The sequence below is a fragment of the Oncorhynchus tshawytscha genome, linkage group LG04 (assembly GCF_018296145.1).
Source record: "Oncorhynchus tshawytscha isolate Ot180627B linkage group LG04, Otsh_v2.0, whole genome shotgun sequence".
Classification (NCBI taxonomy): domain Eukaryota; kingdom Metazoa; phylum Chordata; class Actinopteri; order Salmoniformes; family Salmonidae; genus Oncorhynchus; species Oncorhynchus tshawytscha.
Window position 1 is genome coordinate 22740372 of NC_056432.1, and position 20329 is coordinate 22760700.

A 20329-nucleotide genomic window follows, 5' to 3' on the forward strand; every position below is an offset into this window, starting at 1 on the left:
CCCTAAATGAGCTTTTTTTCCCTTATTGTAGGCTATTTGGTGAGTCTCTACATTTGTCATTGAAATGTTTGCACACAAAAAAAGATCCAAATCTTATAGAAATGTCACTGATTAAATCTCAAGTACTCGGTTTAACATGCATTAGGCTAAACCATTAATTAATGCACAGTGGCCTTATGCTTGCCAAAATATGATTCATATATTAGCTGACGGTCCACTGTGATATAAACTTTAACTTCGATCAATCATTTTCAATTACTATTCCTCGTCAATGCGTAAGGAATTGTAATCCTTGAAATGACAATAAATCTTCACACCCACACGGGGGCACGATACATGGCCCTGGTGCATGGATGAGACAGTAATGTCCCTCCCCTGAAATAACGCGTCGATATTTGTAATTTGTCAAATAAATGTGCATGAGAGAAATCATTATTAAACTAAATATAACCAAATGTATGATGTATAGCTTTATAAGAAAGAGTGAATTGTGTCCCCAACATGTACGACAGTCACACGTGGTGCAATTATGGATGCAATCTTCTCACCAAAATGTATCAAACAATATAGGTCTATAGCTACTCTATAATAGCCTCGAAATAAATATATTTTTTAGATTTAAAACAATGCCGCATAGCCTGTCTATCGCTCTTCTGAGAAGTGGTCTAATAACAGATCTAAGACATTTTGCCAAGTAGTCATTCCAATCAATTGGATCCATTTAATAGTTAAAACGCAATGCTTTTGCTCTCTCCACCACAAAACATTTCAATTTCCATGTTTTGTGGTGGCCAACATAGGATTTTGGGACTAAATCTAATAGCTTAAGGGCGTTCTCCAAGTTCAAAAGTTCACCTTTTACGATCTCCAAAATACCACTGACTTCTCACGTCCAAATAAAAACATTCCTACCTTGGTTCTCAGCAAACGACACTCAAACCAATCACAGTGTGAAATATGCAAGAATCAACACTGACAAACAAAATAAAGTTGGCAGGGAGCCCACATGATCAGATAATTCCCATAGGTAAGACACATTTTGAAAGGCAATTGACAGCCCATGCACAAGGTGGGCTACTGTATTTTTTTCACCTTATCAAACCCCACTTAGAATAAGTAAAATATTAAGTAGCCTATAAACAGCATTATTAACTATGTTACAATAATTGTATAACAATATATCAAGAATGTAGGGAAATGGATATGCATGTTTGTGTTTTCCCAATGACTGTAAATGTTTTTTCCACATGAATAGATTCGCGTGCATAAAACCTGATACAAAAAAATAATAAACTTCATCAAATGTAGCCTTTAGACTAGGAAGCCTATACTACTGTAGTCAAATGTAATGCTGATGTTTACTATTCATTCCCAATAGAATTGGAACAAGGATAGCACCGACGGCACGTACCGTTAACGGACTTCGTATTGTTTCTCTCTGGGTAATCGAACCCATTCGTCCTGTCCTCTATCTCCATCCTCCTTCATGAAAGCTGCATGCGCGCCGTTCTATCAGCCGGGCGCCTATTAGCAATATTTTCAATTCGATAATGCAATTAGCTGTCTTCGTTGTGTTGAGACGCTACTGTCTTCACTGGACAGACTGTAGCCCCAAACCTGCTGGTGTCAGTAAGACTAACAGTTCTTCCACACCCCCATACCTACACAAATCATTTACCCTGAACATTAAGCAATGACGTACGCGCTGCAGTATGCATTCTGGGTTATGTAGGGTTTGGTCGTCGTGTTTGTAGTTGATGGTCCTGCATCATTCCGCTGAGTTGGCAATGAGTAGTCAATAAGATTTGTGCAGCAGAACATAATTCCGTTTCAGGTTTTGTGATGTGTTTATAAACATAGAGTAGGATGTAATAACACCGTATTGTTATTATTGTTGTACAAAGTTTACTTGGATAACGTAAAATGGTCTTCAAGGTTTATAACAAATAATGGCCAAATTAATCAAACAGTGATTGACCATTTTATTGATCAGGGTGATTCTGGGGGGAAAGTCTGCAAAATGCTGTTGTCACGTGTCTGTCACCATTGTGTTTCTGATATCCATTTAGATTCTTTGGCCAAAACGGACCTTTGTTGATTAAACTTCATAGTTTAAAGGGCAATTCCGACACTTTTCAACCTCATATTCCTTATCTTCAGCACCAAACCACTTTCTACACATGTGAAAACGACACATTTCTACTTTTTGTAGAAAACATATATAACATGAAAAAGTTATATCGATGACTTCATCAAAAGTTTAAAAACTGTGATTTTCAAACACCAGGAGATTCGTGGTGATATGGGGAGCAAGAAAAAAAAGTCCCTCTGGCTAGAAACTCATTGCAGGTTTTGAAATGTTTCTTTATCTTTTTAACCACAGATCAAAGAAACGTGCTGTTTCCACATAGGCCCTGGCTTGTCGCTGGAGATAATGAATATGAGATTGAAAAGTGGCGGAGTTGCCCTTTAAATGGTTTGTGCCTTGTCATCTAACTCTAATCCTAAAGCTACTAATGGAGCCAACAAAAAAAAACGTTTTCGGTTTTCTTTTGTGAACTCTCAGGCTTATAGTATCCTTTATACCCAAACCCGTGTGCTTTGATCATAGAGAGAAAAAAATCGAACATTCGTCTGTAATGGGGGTTTGATTGAATTGAGCCCCCTGGTACAAGACGACCCCAAGGAACACTACTGTGACTGTAAACTTTACGAATAACCAGGAGATGGTGCTGCAACCCTTTGACATTCCACTGTACGTGTCCTATCTCCCCTGATCATGTCTTGTCGCGAGCAGGCCGAGCAGCAGTCTGACAACTCTGAACCTTGGGCACAGGCCTACATTTAATATGTGCCAATAAAATATCAAATGGAATGCTAAAATGTTATAGAATAAATGCAGCTTTTACGCGTAATTCATATCAACTGTGCGCCATGCGTAAATGATAATTGTCAGATTTGTCGCAATAAAGGTTTAAAAAGTGTTATTGAATATTAGAAAACTATTGAAACATGTCTCACGTCTGAAATGACTCTAATGCTAAGATTATATTTATTATCCAATGTTAAAGTTGATGTCAAGTGTGTGTGTAAATTGCCCCTCCCATGTGTGGAGAAGAGAAGATGGGTGGATGATGTTTACTTTTACCGCTGATGCGCGGAGCCAAGGACTAGAGTGCAGACAGCGCCTGATCAACTTGTAAAACTGCTTCCTGCGCATATTACGGCAACAATTTACACGACGTGGGTCTATGACAATGGAGCCCTAATATCTCGTGCGAATGTCTTACCTCATGGATTGAATAATACAGTAACCGATATTCTTGTCATTCCGACATAAAAGGTTGTTATTGGAGGGATCATTTATCTGTCACCAGGCACCTGGGAGAAAATGTGGAGATTTACGCATTTATTAGCTTGCCTACTGGTGGTGTGTAAAGATGTCACTGCGCAGAGTAAGGTAAGTTATAGGCATGACTTAGTAATGGACTGATAACACCTGTTTGATGCTGCAATGGCAAAGGTAAGGAATTCCACCATGCGTTATGGTACTGGGAATCCTTGTGATAAAATCTGAATAAAAATGTGTAAATCCTGTCCTACAGTTCTGCTACTGTAGAAGATATTGATTATTGCTGTTCAGATTATATCTGAAAGGCAATGATTTATGCATTCTTAAAATAAAATAAAAACATATTATCTCACTGAAAAATCAACATACATTATTTCCATTAAAGTATTGCACAATTTGCATTGTTCAATTCAAAAGAGTTATTTCGTTCACGTGGGTGTGAAGGCCCAATGGTCTTGTAGCATGAGGTTGTTGAAAGGGAGGAGCAGTTTGCATGACGAACAGTAGGCCTACACATCCATGTTATCCCAATAATCCATATGATTTCCAAATTAGAATGCCCATTCCCAATATCAACCATTGCTTCATATGGCCAGGTGTCCAGTCAGAGATCAATCATTTTGCCTCTTCATGGACAGAAATAGCAGTCCTGACTCTCTCTCACTACTTTCAATCTTGTGGGGACTGGGCATCATGCTTCAACACACCAGCCTTCTAATGTAATTCCGCACATTTGTTGCTATGATGAATAGATGTCATTAATGTAAAATTACATCAGCCAGCTTGATTTATAAATCTAGGCTTTGAATCACCTTATTGCATGTCATCAAACTAAGTAACCATTACATGAGGTTTTCCCCGTGAGCCTTCATGTGTAGGGCCTGATGCCAGATTAAATGTAGAAAGAGATGGCAGTGGCACCCAGTCGGGTAACAGTAATATCTGCCCTGCCTTGTTTGAACAGCTGCTGGACTTCCATAACCCCTCTCATAGAACTGCAATGCTTTGAGGATAGTCTAATCCCTACTCCCCCATGGTTCTGTGTGGATGACTACTTCCCCCTTGGTCTAGAAAACAACATGGGTACAAGACAAGAGGCACACAAGACCATGAAGGCTGTCTAGCAGATTTTCTTCTACTTTGTGCGTGAGAGGAACAGTGTGTGTGGAACAGTTAGAACAATGAGCACAGGTGTCATGTGTTCACATCATGGTATTAGTTTTCTCTCAAGAACAGTGGAATGTAGTGTAAAATTGCATTAGCAGGACTCTGAAAATGATAATCCCTTATTATTACCCTGATCATAAAATGTATTGATGGTGACCTGGAGGAAAGCCCAGTAGGATCACAAACTTGTGATCGATTTTAATATGGTTCTCTCTGTTCTCTGTGAGACGTCTCATGTGCCTGTCTTGTGTGCAGCCTGGCTGCCCTCTTCCTCATTCCGTCCCATTGGACACATCCTGCCCAGCTTACAGTTTCATGGCCCACTGGTGGCACTGAGATGATTGCGAGACAAAGCCAGTTCAGAGGAGGACACAGAGGGTACGGTGCAATGGCATGGGAACAGGCGTGTGCACCTGCCCCTTGTTTTGGTTGCAAACAAGGCCAGGAATACTGCAGAGAGGTCAATGAGAGGGCGGAGAGAGAGAGACGGAGAGAGATAAATGTAGGGAGGAGACAGGACGCCCCCCTGTCACAGTAATGAACTAACAAGCCTCAGTGTGTCCCTGGGACTTAATGAATAAATGAGACTCAATGTGTTAGACGGTCTGTCTGAAGGTCTCAGGGGCCGTGGCCTCACTGCAGATGGAAGAGAGCTTTGATTCTGAACAGCAGGAAATGAAGGAGACAGTGACACAGACCGTAACAGCAAACAAAAAGCAATCTTCCTTTTCCTCTGAGCGATGTGATGTAAGAGAAAACTAACACACATTTATAGCTGAAAGCTTAATTATTAGTTATATTTGTCTGAGCCCTTTATCTAAGGATGCTCCATATAGAAAATGGCTGCCAAAGGACCACATAGTCAAAGGGAAGTATGTTTCACCCATCCTCTACACCACCTGCCTTCCACCTGCTTTTCCAGTGTGCATTACTGTATGTCTCCTTGTGCCTGACTGCTATGATGTGAATCTGTGCCCAGTGAGGAGCCAGCAGGGTCTTGCTGTTAGTTCCACAACGGAGAGAGAGGATGTCTCTTTCAGCTGGCAATTTCTCCCAAGCAGCATCCATCACATCCAGGGTCCATCACTATGGTGGGAAAAAAACGTCCAAATTAATTAAGGGAAGGTTTGATGCAATTGTACAATCATGTGGAATATTAGACAATGATCTATGGTTTTTCCTAAAAGCAATCAGTTCCATCTATATATCTATCCAGTAGGCAGTCATCTGTATACGTATCCCTTTCAAACACCTGGCTCCCAAAACAACAGCATCTGGGGAGGAAAGCAATGACAACCAGCTAATTCCATTCATGACTTTGGTTCCAGACTTGCCCTGATAATACAAAGATAACTGTTTCTCTCTTTCTCCTCTCATCTGGATCATTCAGTAGTAGCCACTGAAGATAACCAAAAGGTTCATGGTGTGCTTGGTCGTACACATAAACAGCTCTAGATGGAATGTGGATGTGTAACCCCCCAAAAAACAAGTGCTCAGTAAGCTTGTGTCCAGCTAATTAGCGTGCTAGTGCTAATGCCAGTTTCTGTTCAGGTTAGGGACAGCAATCTCATGGTTCATCTCCAGGCTGACGGCTTAAGTTTCCCCCTGTAGCCCAGGTTCAGATTTACAGTGGCACAGTAAGACTGTTTATCATAGTCACCACTAATTAGATTAGGAATCAGATGGACTTTCTGGACAAGAATTTGGACTCCAGTTTGGTCTGTAATGTTTAGACTGGAGAACAAGGTGATAAGTCAAATCATTTAAAGGGACAGTTCAAGGTTCTTCATGGGTGAAAAATGATCTTAAAGTCAAGCTGAGTCAATATTCTACTAGCTGTTGTAAAGACCCTAATGGATGCATTAGGGTAATACAATTCCATCTTATTAGATGGTGATTTTGGGGTGAACTTCTTTTTAACCTTTTTCCTAACCTGAAATATCATCACTTTGATTTAGTGAACAGGAAAAACCCTATCCAGACATGTAAATACTGTGTGGAAGCATTTCGCTACACCCGCAATAACATCTGTTATAAATATGTGCATGTGACCAATAATATTTGAGTTGACATGGATTGGATTCAGCCCTGTCACTCTAACAGTCCTACATCTACTAATGGAGGAGTTTTATCTATCAGCTTACCTCAGAAACAGCTTACTGAGTTGAGAGTCTTTGAGATGGACAACTGACCTGCATCAGCGTCTGTTCTTGATCTATTTACAGTCAGGTCCAGAATTATTGTCACCCTTGATAAATAAGAGCAAAATACAGTGTATAAATAATAATTTGAGATCATTTTTAAAAACTTGCTAAACAAAATCTCTAAATCTGAGCAATTGTATTAGTATAAAATAATATAATTTCCCCTTTTTTGCAAACAATATAGCTCAATATTTCTATTATTTATTTTCTACAGTCTTTTTTTCTCATCTTAATGAAGGGTGACCAACATTCTGGACCTGACTGTGTATTAATACAAGTTTGTGGAAAGTAGCCTACATAAATTATCTTGTGTGTTAAAGCTACAGAGCCCTTGTTAAGTCCACAAGCCGTAGGCCTAGTAACAACATGCAGCTGGCCTGAACAATTAGACTAAATCTACGGTCTGAAACGGACATCCTTGTTTATACGGACCAAGGTTAGTGTTACAGTAACAGTGTCAAGGCCATCATAGAATAACATTGGTTTTCTGTGTTTAAAGATAAGACTAACAAGCTCCTGGAATGTGCCAGCCATTGTGTGTAATGAATCTTGTTTTTTAACAAATGTGGACACAATTGAGGTTTCACTTAGTCATTGTCACTGTAATAGTGGCCGTAGCCTTCAGTGAGTTAGTGATCTAGTCATGTACTGTGGTCTATGGAATGTGTGTGAATGTGAAGCCATGCAGTTGGGTCCCTTCCCCCTATTGTACAGACAAGAGTTTGTCTTTGGGTCCTATTCTTTTGACCTGAAACTTGACCGCTCTCAGAGGTCAAAGGCTCCAAACTCAAAGCATGCGTTGAGCTTTTAGCAGTCTTAATTATGAATTATCTGAGGTCTGTTGTCTGCTTTCATGCTGGAAGTTCTCTTGGCATGGGATGCTAAATGAACAGAGCGAGGACAATAATGGTTCGCATAGACAATATAATTTAGCTTTCTTTATAATTAGGATAGTGGACGCCCATCTTGCTCCAGTCTGTGTGTACAGTTGACAGGGTTGAGAGGGAGGAGCCTATAAATTAATGGTGTGTTCTAACTCTTCCCTCTTAATCAATACACAAAATAACAAACACAGGTGCCTTGGAGGCAACCCAGTCAAGCTGGAAGAAATTTCACCAGGTTTGCCATAGTACTTAGTACTTGAAGCATCTTAAGCTCATGTTGCTAAGAAGCAGCCTGGGTTTGGCTCGCCTGCGTCTTGGGTGGAACAATAAGGCTCAGTGGGGCTGTGGGCACAACCCCTCCAAGGGAACTTGAATCTGCTAATCCACTCTGTTTTCATGTGGTTGTATCATTTGTCAACCCAACCCACTGCCTTTTTCACTTGACATGGGTCAGGAATGGCCGGCCACTACGCACACAGGGGTCTTGCCCAATAATCAAAGACCCCTCTGAGTGTAAGTCTGCAGTAATGGAGGGTACTGCCCCCTAACCCACTCATGTCATTCAGGCTGCATTCCTCCACTAATGAGCCCACCCCCTCCTCTCCCTACCCTCACCAGCCTGCAGGGTCTGGCCTCCATAAACATTATCACTCTCAGAGAACCCTCAGTAACTGGACATGTACGCACTGTTACTTAGGGTTGATGCTCTAAGCTAGGGTTTAGGTTGCTCTTTACTGACATAGACAAGCAGAATTGCTCTCCACAGATATCTGCCCAGATCTACAGTTGACTTGCCCAGTGCAGGTTTGGTGTAGGAGGAAGCAGACAATTCTCCCCTAAATACCTTGTTTGAGTGCACAGTTGAGACGTTTATCCTGTCTCGATACAACGTGGCAGAGTAAGGGCACAGACAGACAGAATAACTGTAATGCTGCATTCTTGTGCTGCTGTAAGTGGTACCACATGTGGGTCTGCCTGCCCCGGGGTTTATAGAGATTCATGTGGGTCTGCCTGCCCCAGGGTTTAGAGATTCATGTGGGTCTGCCTGCCCCAGGGTTTATAGAGATTCATGTGGGTCTGCCTTCCCCAGGGTTTAGAGATTCATGTGGGTCTGCCTGCCCCAGGGTTAATAGAGATTCATGTGGGTCTGCCTGCCCCAGGGTTTAGAGATTCATGTGGGTCTGCCTGCCCCAGGGTTAATAGAGATTCATGTGGGTCTGCCTGCCCCAGGGTTTATACAGATTCATGTGGGTCTGCCTGCCCCAGGATTTATAGAGATTCATGTGGGTCTGCCTGCCCCAGGGTTTATAGAGATTCATGTGGGTCTGCCTGCCCCAGGGTTTATAGAGGTTCGTGTGGGTCTGCCTGCCCAGGGTTTATAGAGATTCATGTGGGTCTGCCTGCCCCAGGGTTTATAGAGATTCATGTGGGTCTACCTGCCCCAGGGTTTATAGAGATGCATGTGGGTCAGCCTGCCCCAGGGTTTATAGAGATGCATGTGGGTCTGCCTGCCCCAGGATTTATAGAGATTCATGTGGGTCTGCCTGCCCCAGGGTTTATAGAGATTCATGTGGGTCTGCCTGCCCCAGGGTTTATAGAGATTCATGTGGGTCTGCCTGCCCAGGGTTTATAGAGATTCATGTGGGTCTGCCTTCCCAGGGTTTATAGAGATTCATGTGGGTCTGCCTGCCCCAGGGTTTATAGAGATGCATGTGGGTCAGCCTGCCCCAGGGTTTATAGAGATGCATGTGGGTCTGCCTGCCCCAGGGTTTATAGAGATGCATGTGGGTCTGCCTGCCCCAGGGTTTATAGAGATTCATGTGGGTCTGCCTGCCCAGGGTTTATAGAGATTCATGTGGGTCTGCCTGCCCAGGGTTTATAGAGATGCATGTGGGTCTGCCTTCCCAGGGTTTATAGAGATTCATGTGGGTCTGCCTGCCCAGGGTTTATAGAGATGCATGTGGGTCTGCCTTCCCAGGGTTTATAGAGATTCATGTGGGTCTGCCTTCCCAGGGTTTATAGAGATTCATGTGGGTCTGCCTTCCCAGGTTTATAGAGATTCATGTGGGTCTGCCTTCCCAGGTTTATAGAGATTCATGTGGGTCTGCCTTCCCAGGGTTTATAGAGATGCATGTGGGTCTGCCTGCCCAGGGTTTATAGAGATGCATGTGGGTCTGCCTTCCCAGGGTTTATAGAGATGCATGTGGGTCTGCCTGCCCAGGGTTTATAGAGATGCACGTGGGTCTGCCTGCCCAGGGTTTATAGAGATGCATGTGGGTCTGCCTGCCTAGGTTTTATAGAGATTCATGTGGGTCTGCCTTCCCAGGGTTTATAGAGATGCATGTGGGTCTGCCTGCCCCAGGGTTTATAGAGATGCATGTGGGTCTGCCTGCCCCAGGGTTTATAGAGATGCATGTGGGTCTGCCTGCCCCAGGGTTTATAGAGATGCATGTGGGTCTGCCTGCCCAGGGTTTATAGAGATTCATGTGGGTCTGCCTGCCCAGGGTTTATAGAGATTCATGTGGGTCTGTCTGCCCCAGGGTTTATGGAGATGCATGTGAGTCTGCCTGCCCCAGGGTTTATAGAGATGCATGTGGGTCTGCCTGCCCCAGGGTTTATAGAGATTCCAACATCTCATTGGAGGAAGATGACAGGTTAAGCCCCCTGGAAAGAGGGTGTGAGAGGGAGCTGGGCCCCAGAAGGTGCTGGAAGATGAGATTAGCATCAATACAGTGCAGCAACCCCCTGGCCTGTACATGGGGAGATGACCAGAGAGAGCACTGCCAGTCACAGACACCGGCAGAGAGACAGACAGAGAGAAAGACACTTGAGAACTACAGTGACATCTTAAGTTCTCTGTGAAATGAAGGTTTTGCTCGTCATCGACCTGTCAACAACAAACAAACGTTAAATCAGATTTGCAATAAATGTATGGTATACAAATGTCAAATTTATGACTGAGCCTAAATATGAAACCCATAAACACTTCACTTTGATGACTGTCTATAATAAAATATGTATTGTTTATTCAATGTTTGTTTTTTGTTATTTATCTGGAGTGATTCTGAGGATGATGTCAGTAAGCATGAGCTTGCAAATGGTCGGCCAGAGTTCTCTCATTTTACACCATGTGTGGGGAGTGCTAGCGTCTGACACAGCTGGGGATAAGAGTTGATATTAATGGCATTGCGTTGGTCTCAATGGCTTTCATGTGCTTCGTGACGGCTAGTGTTCAAAGAAGAGGAAGCATGTGGTTAATGTCCCAAGATCAATTTCATTCCCATGCTTTTGTTTCCCTCCTAAGAAAATGTATGTTTTATTCATAGAATGTCCACCTGGGAGGGAGTCATTCAGAACATTGGAACAGCTCTCCATAGACTGCTGTGAGAAGAAAACCCAAGCTCAGCGTATATTTGAATGAATCATAATGTTCACGGGGTGAATTGATATAAAGTTCAACCCTGACCATTGATCACTATGAGTTGCTTTCTCAGAATGTCTGTCAGGATTTGTGACAACTGATCAGGCTCCAGACTCGCCCTTTTACATTCAACCCCGCGCTGTGACATCATCCCAGGCTGTGATTGACTCCTGTCGCTGAGGAACAGGAACCATGTCCAGCTCATTACACGTCAAGAATGCTTTTTTTCAATCAGTGCTAAACAATATTTCAAATCAGTCCATTTCATCCACTCTCTTCAACTCTGTCTCCTGTCAGATCTTCGGGGAGACGGAGCCGGTGCGGATGACTTCCGAGGGCTCAGACTGTCGCTGTAAGTGCATCATGAGGCCACTGAGCAAGGATGCATGCCAGCGTCTGCGGAGTGGCAGCGTGCGTGTGGAGGACTTTTACACGGTGGAGACCGTCAGCTCTGGATCGGACTGCAAGTGTTCCTGCACTGCCCCCCCCTCCTCCCTCAACCCCTGTGAGAACGAGTGGAAGATGGAGAAGCTGAAGAAACAGGCCCCTGAACTGCTCAAGGTGTGTTCCAGCAGTAACAGACCCAACTTAGTGGTAAAATAACATTAGAACTGTAAATGTTGGTAGTAAAATCACTTAATTGACTATGTAAAGACCGTGACAGAGACCCTGATTGCATGTGTGTGGTTTGGTCCTGAAGATATACTGTACATAATCATGGGAGAAGCAGAAATAGGATATCCTTATAATTGTTCAAATTAAAGGTGGCAGGATAGCCTAGTGGTTAGAGCGTTGGACTAATAACTAGAAGGTTTCAAGTTCAAACCCCTGAGCTGACAAGGTACAAATCTGTCGTTCTGCCCCTGAACAGGCAGTTAACCCACTGTTCCTAGGCTGTCATTGAAAATAAGAATATGTTCTTAACTGACTTGCCTAGTTAAATAAAATAAAATAAAAAGCTTTAAAGTTTCCCAGGTTGTTGCACAGACAGGTTTCCATGAGCTCACTGGGTTCTCTATCTGTCAATAACATCTCAGCACCTCTCAGGATGTACGTATCTGAAGCACACATACATTTTTCACTGGGAGTGAGAGGAGAGGAGATGAGGCATGCTATGCGCCACATGAAGGGAAGAACCAGAACCAGATGTGTGATCTGACTGGGTTTAGACATAGCCATGTCTTATAAGGAATACATTGAATTGCATTACAAAGGAAAGGCTGAAAATAACTTCTGAGGAGGGCTATTAATGCAATATGAAAGCCAAATTGCTGAAACAGTGGATTTGTAGTTGGCAGGTGTCTGATTCAGGACTGAGAGATGAGGGTAGTATAAAGCAGCACCCATTGTTAAGTCAATACTTTTAAATGGAAATAGGCGTGGGTGTTTTTAGGTGTTATTGAATTCACATACTCAATTAAATGTCAAGTGTAAAACCTGTGAACATATTTTCCCGCTTCTTTATTATGTTTCGTGCTAATCACTGTCCTCTGTGCTGTGTGTGGGTGTCCAGCTGCATTCCATGGTGGACCTACTGGAGGGGACGCTGTACAGTCTGGACCTCATGAAGGTTCACTCCTACATCAACAAGGTGGTCTCCCAGATGAACACACTAGAGGAGGTAAGCCCAAAAAAACAACGTCCTCGTAGAGTACAACAAGTAGAACAATAACAAGGACATAAAACAAAAAACAGGGAATACTAGGTTTGCATGCCTTCCTATATACTGTATGTGAATGTATTTGGGTTCTTGCCGTTCTAGCTGTATATGGTCCTTATGCAGACAGAGAGCTGATGAAATGGTTTGTGATTAGATACCAGTAATTCCCCACCTAAACGGCATGGTTACAGTATCCACAGAGATTTCTTTAACCCCCACAGTTATTCACTAGTCAAACAGGAGAAGATGAACTAGAGGGCGGAGAGAGAGATTTGTGTGACTGGTTCTCCCAGGTTTTGTGTTTGTAATGTTTTTACAAAAGGGGTCTGTTTTCGTTAACAAAGTTATTTGCATTTGGTTGGTACAATGGACTCGCCGGATTCTTAGAACACGTCTGTTTCCACAGACAATCAAGACCAACCTGACTCGGGACAATGAGTTTGTAAGGGACAGCATGATCACACTGACTAACCAGTTTAAGAGGTATGAGAACTACTCCAACATCATGATGAGCATCAAGAAGCAGATCTCCAGTCTGGGCCTGCAGCTACTGCAGAAAGACCAAACAGAGACCAAAGCTCAGGTAAGTGTGTCTCTCAAACACACACACACCCACCACACAAAAGCTTGCTCACAAATTACACATCAAACACACAAATCAATGTTCACATGCCCGCTGACACACCATAAATGACAGGCTTGAATTGAATGTCAATGTTTACAGAACACCAATGATGAGAAAACCAAGGACACCGTAAAAAACCCTAACAAAAAGCCCCCTTCATCCAAGCCCCCTCCCAAGCCGCCCAAGGAAAAGGTCGTAAAACCTAAGAAAGAGAGCACCAAGCCTGGGAAACCTGTCAAGCCTGACCCCACAGCCAAGGCCAAGGTGGCAGGGCACCAGCCGGGGGTAGTGAGGGGCATCACCTACTACAAAGCAGCCAAGGTGGATGGGGACGAGCACGGCACAGGTGGTAAAGGTGAGAGAACAAGGGCCGATACAAGATGGTGCCGATAGACATGGTCTCCCTGTTCATTGCTCCTAAGAAACTTTGCACAAGCATTTCCCTACACCCACAATAACATTTGCTAAATATGTGTATGCGACCAATACAATATGATTTGGATTTGATAAAGGGGGAGAGTTGGACCACTCTCTCTCCCAGCCCAGTATGAGCATGTGTATGGAGCCCACTAACCCCTAAAGACAACATTGGGCTGTGACTTCAGCTGAGTTAGCAGCACTCAGCCAGCCTGTATGAGATCATCTATGTGCTGTTCTAATGTTGTCAGACCTTATTGTGATTGTTCTAAACAAAACCAATTCAAATAACTAAATTGTACTCTTGGATCTACATTACATTATGCTGGATCAGCATTACACCAGACTGTATTTCAGATTCCCAACCGAAACGGATGTTGTACGTCTCCATCACATATTTTCTTTTTTTGTGTAGAGCAAGCCCTTCAAGTTTGTGTAGAGCAAGCCCTTCAAATTTGTGTAGAGCAAGCCCTTCAAGTTTGTGTAGAGCAAGCCCTTCAAGTTTGTGTAGAGCAAGCCCTTCAAGTTTGTGTAGAGCAAGCCCTTCAAATTTGAATTAAATATGTTGTTCTTACACACGTGATAAAGGAGTGTAAATCTTAGTACTACTCTTGGCATCTTGGAAACAGTAAAACAGTGAATCCTTCACCGTAGATCACCAGATCCACAGTACAAGATTTATCCTGCTGTTATTTCCAACCAAGCAGGGCTTGGGCCATCAGAGGATCGAATTGCATGCGTGCATTCAGCGAGCATTAAATAATACATAGAGCTAATGGAATGTCATTTCAATGGAACATAGCCACATCCACTACACGCCTCAGCTTCACTCCTCATACACAATGTGTTGTGGGCCCTCATCACTGTGCCGATGAAAGCTGACAAAACATTTCCTGACTCCTCACAATCCTTATTGAATAGATACTGTAGGTATGCTAGGTTTGCTCAGGGCGCAAATGCACATATGTTGTCAGGTCATGTGTTCTGCTATGCCAAGCTGTTTAGCCATACTTTGGTTAGTGCAGCCACCCTTGTCAACCCAGTGAATTGATTCAGCTTCATTTCCATAATCTCTCACAAAGAGTAGTTTGCCTTTATTCAAAGGTGAATGTTAACCAGAAGCCTTGCATCATTTAGATAAAGGACGATGTGGCTTTTGAAGAATCAAGCAACACTGTTTCTCTTTCAGAACATACTTTAGAGACCTACAGCACATTCTCCTATCTATGCTGCCTGACTGACTCCTAAGCTGTTCCTGACTCCCTATCTTGTGAGGCCTTCAGTAGATACATGTGGTCAAGTAGTGTACACGGCTAGCACCCTGAGGTTCAGAGTGCGCGTGTGGTGCAGATGTGCTGCTTATGTAGCAGGCAGAGACGTTTTATCTCACGCATCTGTCTGGCAGCTAAGGAAGTGAAAGTATGAGTAACAGAGGGGATCAGCCTCAGGCTGGCCCGGTCCTCCTGACACTGTCCTCTGTTCTGCTATTCTGCTACTCTCTCCATGGCCAGGGATAAGAAAATGCCATGTGAGGGCTGTGGAATTCTGAATCCAAACAGAGAGGCAGAGACAGCGGGACAGACTTGGTTACAGAGGAGGGGACAGAGACAGCGAGAGGAAGCTGGCATACTCTGTGTGCTATATAACTAATGCATTCCCCTTTGATGTGGCCCCTGGAAATCTGTGGTACTGTACAGTGTCTGTCTCTCTGACAGAGGTCTCAAAAGCAGCCCATACAGGGCCTTTTTGATTAATTAAGCCAACTAATTCTAATGAAAACTAGTGAAGACAAGGATCCTCCAGACTTTGAATTTGAGTCTAACTAAATCCCATGGCCTACTTTCCAATACTTGTCTTTATCCTCAGACAACACTGCCAAGACTCACACTGTCCACCACGTCAAAGAGACACACTCTGAGGACGGAGGTGCTGAAATTGTCCTGGAAACCATTGAGGGAACCACAGCTGAGCCAACAACTACCAAAGAAACTGCAACCACTACCACAACCACCACCACTACCACGAGCACGACAACAACGGCAGCAACAACAGCCAGTACTACAATGCCATCCACTACCACCACCACCATTGTAGCAAGAGTTGAAAGGCTAGACAGACCAGCCCCCACCATCATGCTGTTCCTAGACAACTCTGACAACAACAGCCGGCCAATCCTACACAGAGCAGGTAGCCTGACCTACACAATTACCTAGTGTAGTGTACATTATACTACACCATATAACAACTAAGTGTGCTCATTGACAGCAATAGAGACAGTCAGTGCTATGACTCTGTCCAATTCAGTAACGGATAAACATGTAATGTTTAGCTGCCAGAATATGTGTAACTGTGAAATTGAATGATTGAAAACTCATGCAGGCCATTCTTTATCCAGTTTTCTGGTAGTTTCTGTGTTGACTGTATTGTACTGTACTTGGCAGGTAAAATCCTGGACTGTGAGGGGACTCTGGCCTCTATTGAGCTCCCAGAGAAGCAGCACAGCTATGGGCGGAACGAAGGAGCCTGGATGAAGGATCCCCTGGCCAAGGACTCAAAGATCTACGTCACCAACTATTACTACGGCAACAACCTGGTGGAGTTCCGAAACCTGGACAACTTCAAACAAGGTGGGCATGGCATAGAAATTGAATATTGTTATATCATTATAATTGTTAATTATTTTCTATTATTTTCAATTTCTATGGAGCATGGGGTTTCAACTGTACATCTATGGAATGAGATCAGTGTAACAGTATTATAGTCTCTAATGATCTGTAGTGACCCATGAAATGTAGTGAGTAGAAAGTGACCCATGAAATGCAGTGAGTAGAAAGTGACCCATGAAATGTAGTGAGTAGAAAGTGACCCATGAAATGCAGTGAGTAGAAAGTGATCCATGAAATGCAGTGAGTAGAAAGTGACCCATGAAATGCAGTGAGTAGAATGTGACCCATGAAATGTAGTTAGTAGAAAGTGACCCATGAAATGCAGTGAGTAGAAAGTGACCCATGAAATGTTGTGAATAGAAAGTGACCCATGAAATGCAGTGAGTAGAAAGTGACCCATGAAATGTAGTTAGTAGAAAGTGACCCATGAAATGCAGTGAGTAGAAAGTGACCCATGAAATGCAGTGAGTAGAAAGTGACCAAATGCAGTGAGTAGAAAGTGACCCATGAAATGTAGTGAATAGAAAGTGACCCATGAAATGCAGTGAGTAGAAAGTGACCCATGAAATGTTGTGAATAGAAAGTGACCCATGACATGCAGTGAGTAGAAAGTGACCCATGACATGCAGTGAGTAGAAAGTGACCCATGAAATGCAGTGAGTAGAAAGTGACCCATGAAATGCAGTGAGTAGAAAGTGACCCATGAAATGCAGTGAGTAGAAAGTGACCCATGAAATGCAGTGAGTAGAAAGTGACCCATGAAATGCAGTGATGAAATGACCCATGAAATGCAGTAGAAAGTGACCCATGAAATGCAGTGAGTAGAAAGTGACCCATGAAATGCAGTGAGTAGAAAGTGACCCATGAAATGCAGTGAGTAGAAAGTGACCCATGAAATGCAGTGAGTAGAAAGTGACCCATGAAATGCAGTGAGTAGAAAGTGACCCATGAAATGCAGTGAGTAGAAAGGGACCCATGAAATGCAGTGAGTATACACTACAGTAGCTTGAGAATCAAACATGCAGGTTTAGTTGTAATACTGTTCATATAATTTCACACACAAAGCCCCCCCCCCCTCCTTCTTGCACTAGTACTTGGTGAGAGAAATAGGATTACTCCTCTTAACTGACTGGGTAAAATGATCTATCCCACTGGACTAGCCTGGTTGATTTAGAGGTGTTTGGACAGAAGCTTTTTTTAACTCACATCTTACAAAGCGTGAAGAGATTTTGCTCTGGTATCCAGTAGGGTGGTGAGTTCACAGCAGTGTGCGGATGACTAGGTATCTCTGTGAGTGGCTGTGATCCCTGCCTAGGCTGACATGTGCCTCCCCTTTGAACTGGCCAGAGCTGAGAGGGATTACAGAGGCATGGGCTGGGGCGGGGGTGGTTCTGCGCTAACGGGTTGTTTTTGTCCTTCACTGCAGCTTCATTCATTATCTAAATCACACTTCCTGAGGTGGAACTGTTAGAGAGCGATGTGACCAGATATGATCATGACACTAATAACAGGACATCTGTGTGGACAGTGGGAGTGGGACAGTCAAACAGAAACTAACCAGTCTCTCATGTGAAACCATTATATATACGTTTATGGTATAACTATTAAACACCTCAGTGGCGCCCACAATGACTTGACTGTACATGTGTATATATAAGATGGCATGATGTTAGCATACTGTATGAGGGGTAACATGATATGCAATTAGTTTCTCAGTAAACATCCCTGTATATGGTCCTGTTAGGTCGCTGGAGCAACCTCTTCAAACTGCCTTACAACTGGATCGGCACGGGCCACGTGGTGTACAACGGAGCCTTCTACTACAACCGAGCTTTCACCAAGAACATCATCAAGTACGACCTGAGGATGCGCTACGTGGCCGCCTGGACCCTCCTGCATGATGTGGTTTATGAGGACACTACCCCCTGGAAGTGGAGAGGTCACTCGGACATTGACTTTGCCGTGGACGAGAGTGGGCTGTGGGTGATCTACCCTTCCATGGACTATGACTACTCCCAGCAGGAGGTGATTGTCATCAGTAAGCTGGACCCTGGGGATCTGTCAATGAAGAAGGAGACCACCTGGAGGACGGGCCTGAAGAGGAACTCCTATGGGAACTGCTTCATCATCTGTGGGGTGCTGTACGCTGTGGACGTCTATAACCAGAAGGAAGGGGAGGTGAACTATGCCTACGACACCCACACCAACTCAGAGGCTATCCCTCGCCTGCCCTTCACCAACGAGTACACCTACACTACCCAGATAGACTACAACCCCAAGGAGAAGGTCCTGTATGCCTGGGACAATGGACACCAACTCACATATAACATACACTTTGTTGACCAATGAGCACAGGCGTTTTATGCTCTGGTAAAGTATCATCAGCACCATGACAGGATCGCCATCCCCCATAGAGATAAGAGAGATGGTCAGTAATGGACAGTCCAGCAGAACCCATATTGGATTCAGCAGCCAACATTCCTCTTTCAATGCATGCTAACCAAGACACTTGACAGCATACCATGCGTCCCATACACAACAATACTCCTCGTCAATGTGGACACTGTGTTGGTATGTTATTGGAAATGACAACTGCTCATTTATCCCTCCCATTTGATCTTTATGGTCCATCAAGCTCCATCCTACCACCTAGCCACTTTGATCATCTGTCATTGTCATTTCAGGCCTATTGATGCTTTTGTTTTTGAACATGTATACATGATGTTGGGTACTGTAGTGTTAACTGTTGAAATTGTTTATTTTAGTGAGGATGAGGGATACTTTGAAAATATATGAGCTGACAAACACAATATACATGAGTTTCTAAATTTAAGATTTTGTATTCGCTTGTAATTTACCAGAAATGTATGCTTTATATTTACATTGTTGTTGCTTTACATACATTTTGTGTAAAGTAATATGTTCATTTTTGTTTTAATGAAGAGATACAATTGTTGCTGCTTGTAACATTTACACCTTCACGACATGTTCTAATCATTTTGGCCTATTTATAAATCACTACCCTTTAGGAAATTAACTGTCATGGAGGTCAATTGTGTAAATGCATACAGATGTACAGTATTGTTTTAAAGGAAATATAATCCATGAACCTCTATGACAGTTTCAGCTTCACGGTAAGTCAGAAATGATTAGACCTGTATGTAGTGCATGTACTGCCGTTATGAAGACCATTAATTCAAGTAAAGCTTTGCCTAAATATCTTTTGAGCATTTTATTATCATATTTGTCCTATTTTTTGGGGGAGAAAAAAACAACACTTTAATTGCATACTTATTCTGAATCTATTTTGAAAGTTTTGTTAGTAAGTGTACACAGAAATGTGCACGGCTAATTACAGCACTGCAATGTATTCATTTGTAATGTTGTGGTGTTTGATACACAATTTCTGACAAAGGATTTTAAGTGGAAATATTATAACACACACACAACCCGTTGTGCTTGTCTCTGTGCTATGGATGAAATAAACAATTCCATTTTTAAATATCTGTTGTGAGGAGTCCAAATCCATGTGCACAGTTCCAGTGGAAGCCATGGGGAGCAGGACTTCCATGCCCAGTGTTATGTGTTGACAGGATGCAGAATGACTCAATGATTCCTCTTGAGTTTTTTGTGTGTGCTTAACTCTCTCCCTGACTTGTGTTTTGTTCCAGTACAAAGGTCACTCCGCACTGCTTGATTGGGAGTGCACTAAAGGAGCCGGCCTGTCCTGAGGTCATGGTAACAAGGGCAGGGCAGGATGAATGGCTGGCTCGGGATGTGAAACTGTTTAGCTCTAAGCTACAAGCCAGGCAATGCTGGAGGGAGGTGTGGAAATGTAGCATAAGATTAATGTATATTGGGTGTGGTCCTCTCATGTGGTCCTCATTTGGGAACACAACCACCACCCCCTCAACAACGCTTTTTAAAGTACAG

At 43.2% G+C, this 20329-nt stretch overlaps 1 protein-coding gene across 1 annotated transcript; it reads left to right on the forward strand.

Moving 5' to 3' along the window:
- Positions 1–3137: 3137 nt before the first annotated feature.
- LOC112248327 (olfactomedin-like protein 2A) lies at positions 3138–19900 on the forward strand. The gene is made up of 8 exons (XM_024417242.2): positions 3138–3460; positions 11326–11589; positions 12542–12649; positions 13095–13271; positions 13413–13668; positions 15597–15917; positions 16172–16357; positions 18141–19900. Exons 1-8 carry the CDS (start codon positions 3392–3394, stop codon positions 18743–18745), a joined length of 1986 nt encoding a protein of 661 aa, XP_024273010.1. The 5' UTR covers positions 3138–3391; the 3' UTR covers positions 18746–19900.
- Positions 19901–20329: the final 429 nt, after the last annotated feature.

Excerpts from the sequence above, each read along its gene's own strand:
- LOC112248327 (XM_024417242.2), top strand. The coding sequence starts at position 3,392 with ATGTGGAGATTTACGCATTTATTAGCTTGCCTACTGGTGGTGTGTAAA. Across the intron at positions 11,590-12,541 it reads AGGCCCCTGAACTGCTCAAG|CTGCATTCCATGGTGGACCT; the intron begins GTGTGTTCCAGC and ends GTGGGTGTCCAG. Across the intron at positions 12,650-13,094 it reads AGATGAACACACTAGAGGAG|ACAATCAAGACCAACCTGAC; the intron begins GTAAGCCCAAAA and ends CTGTTTCCACAG.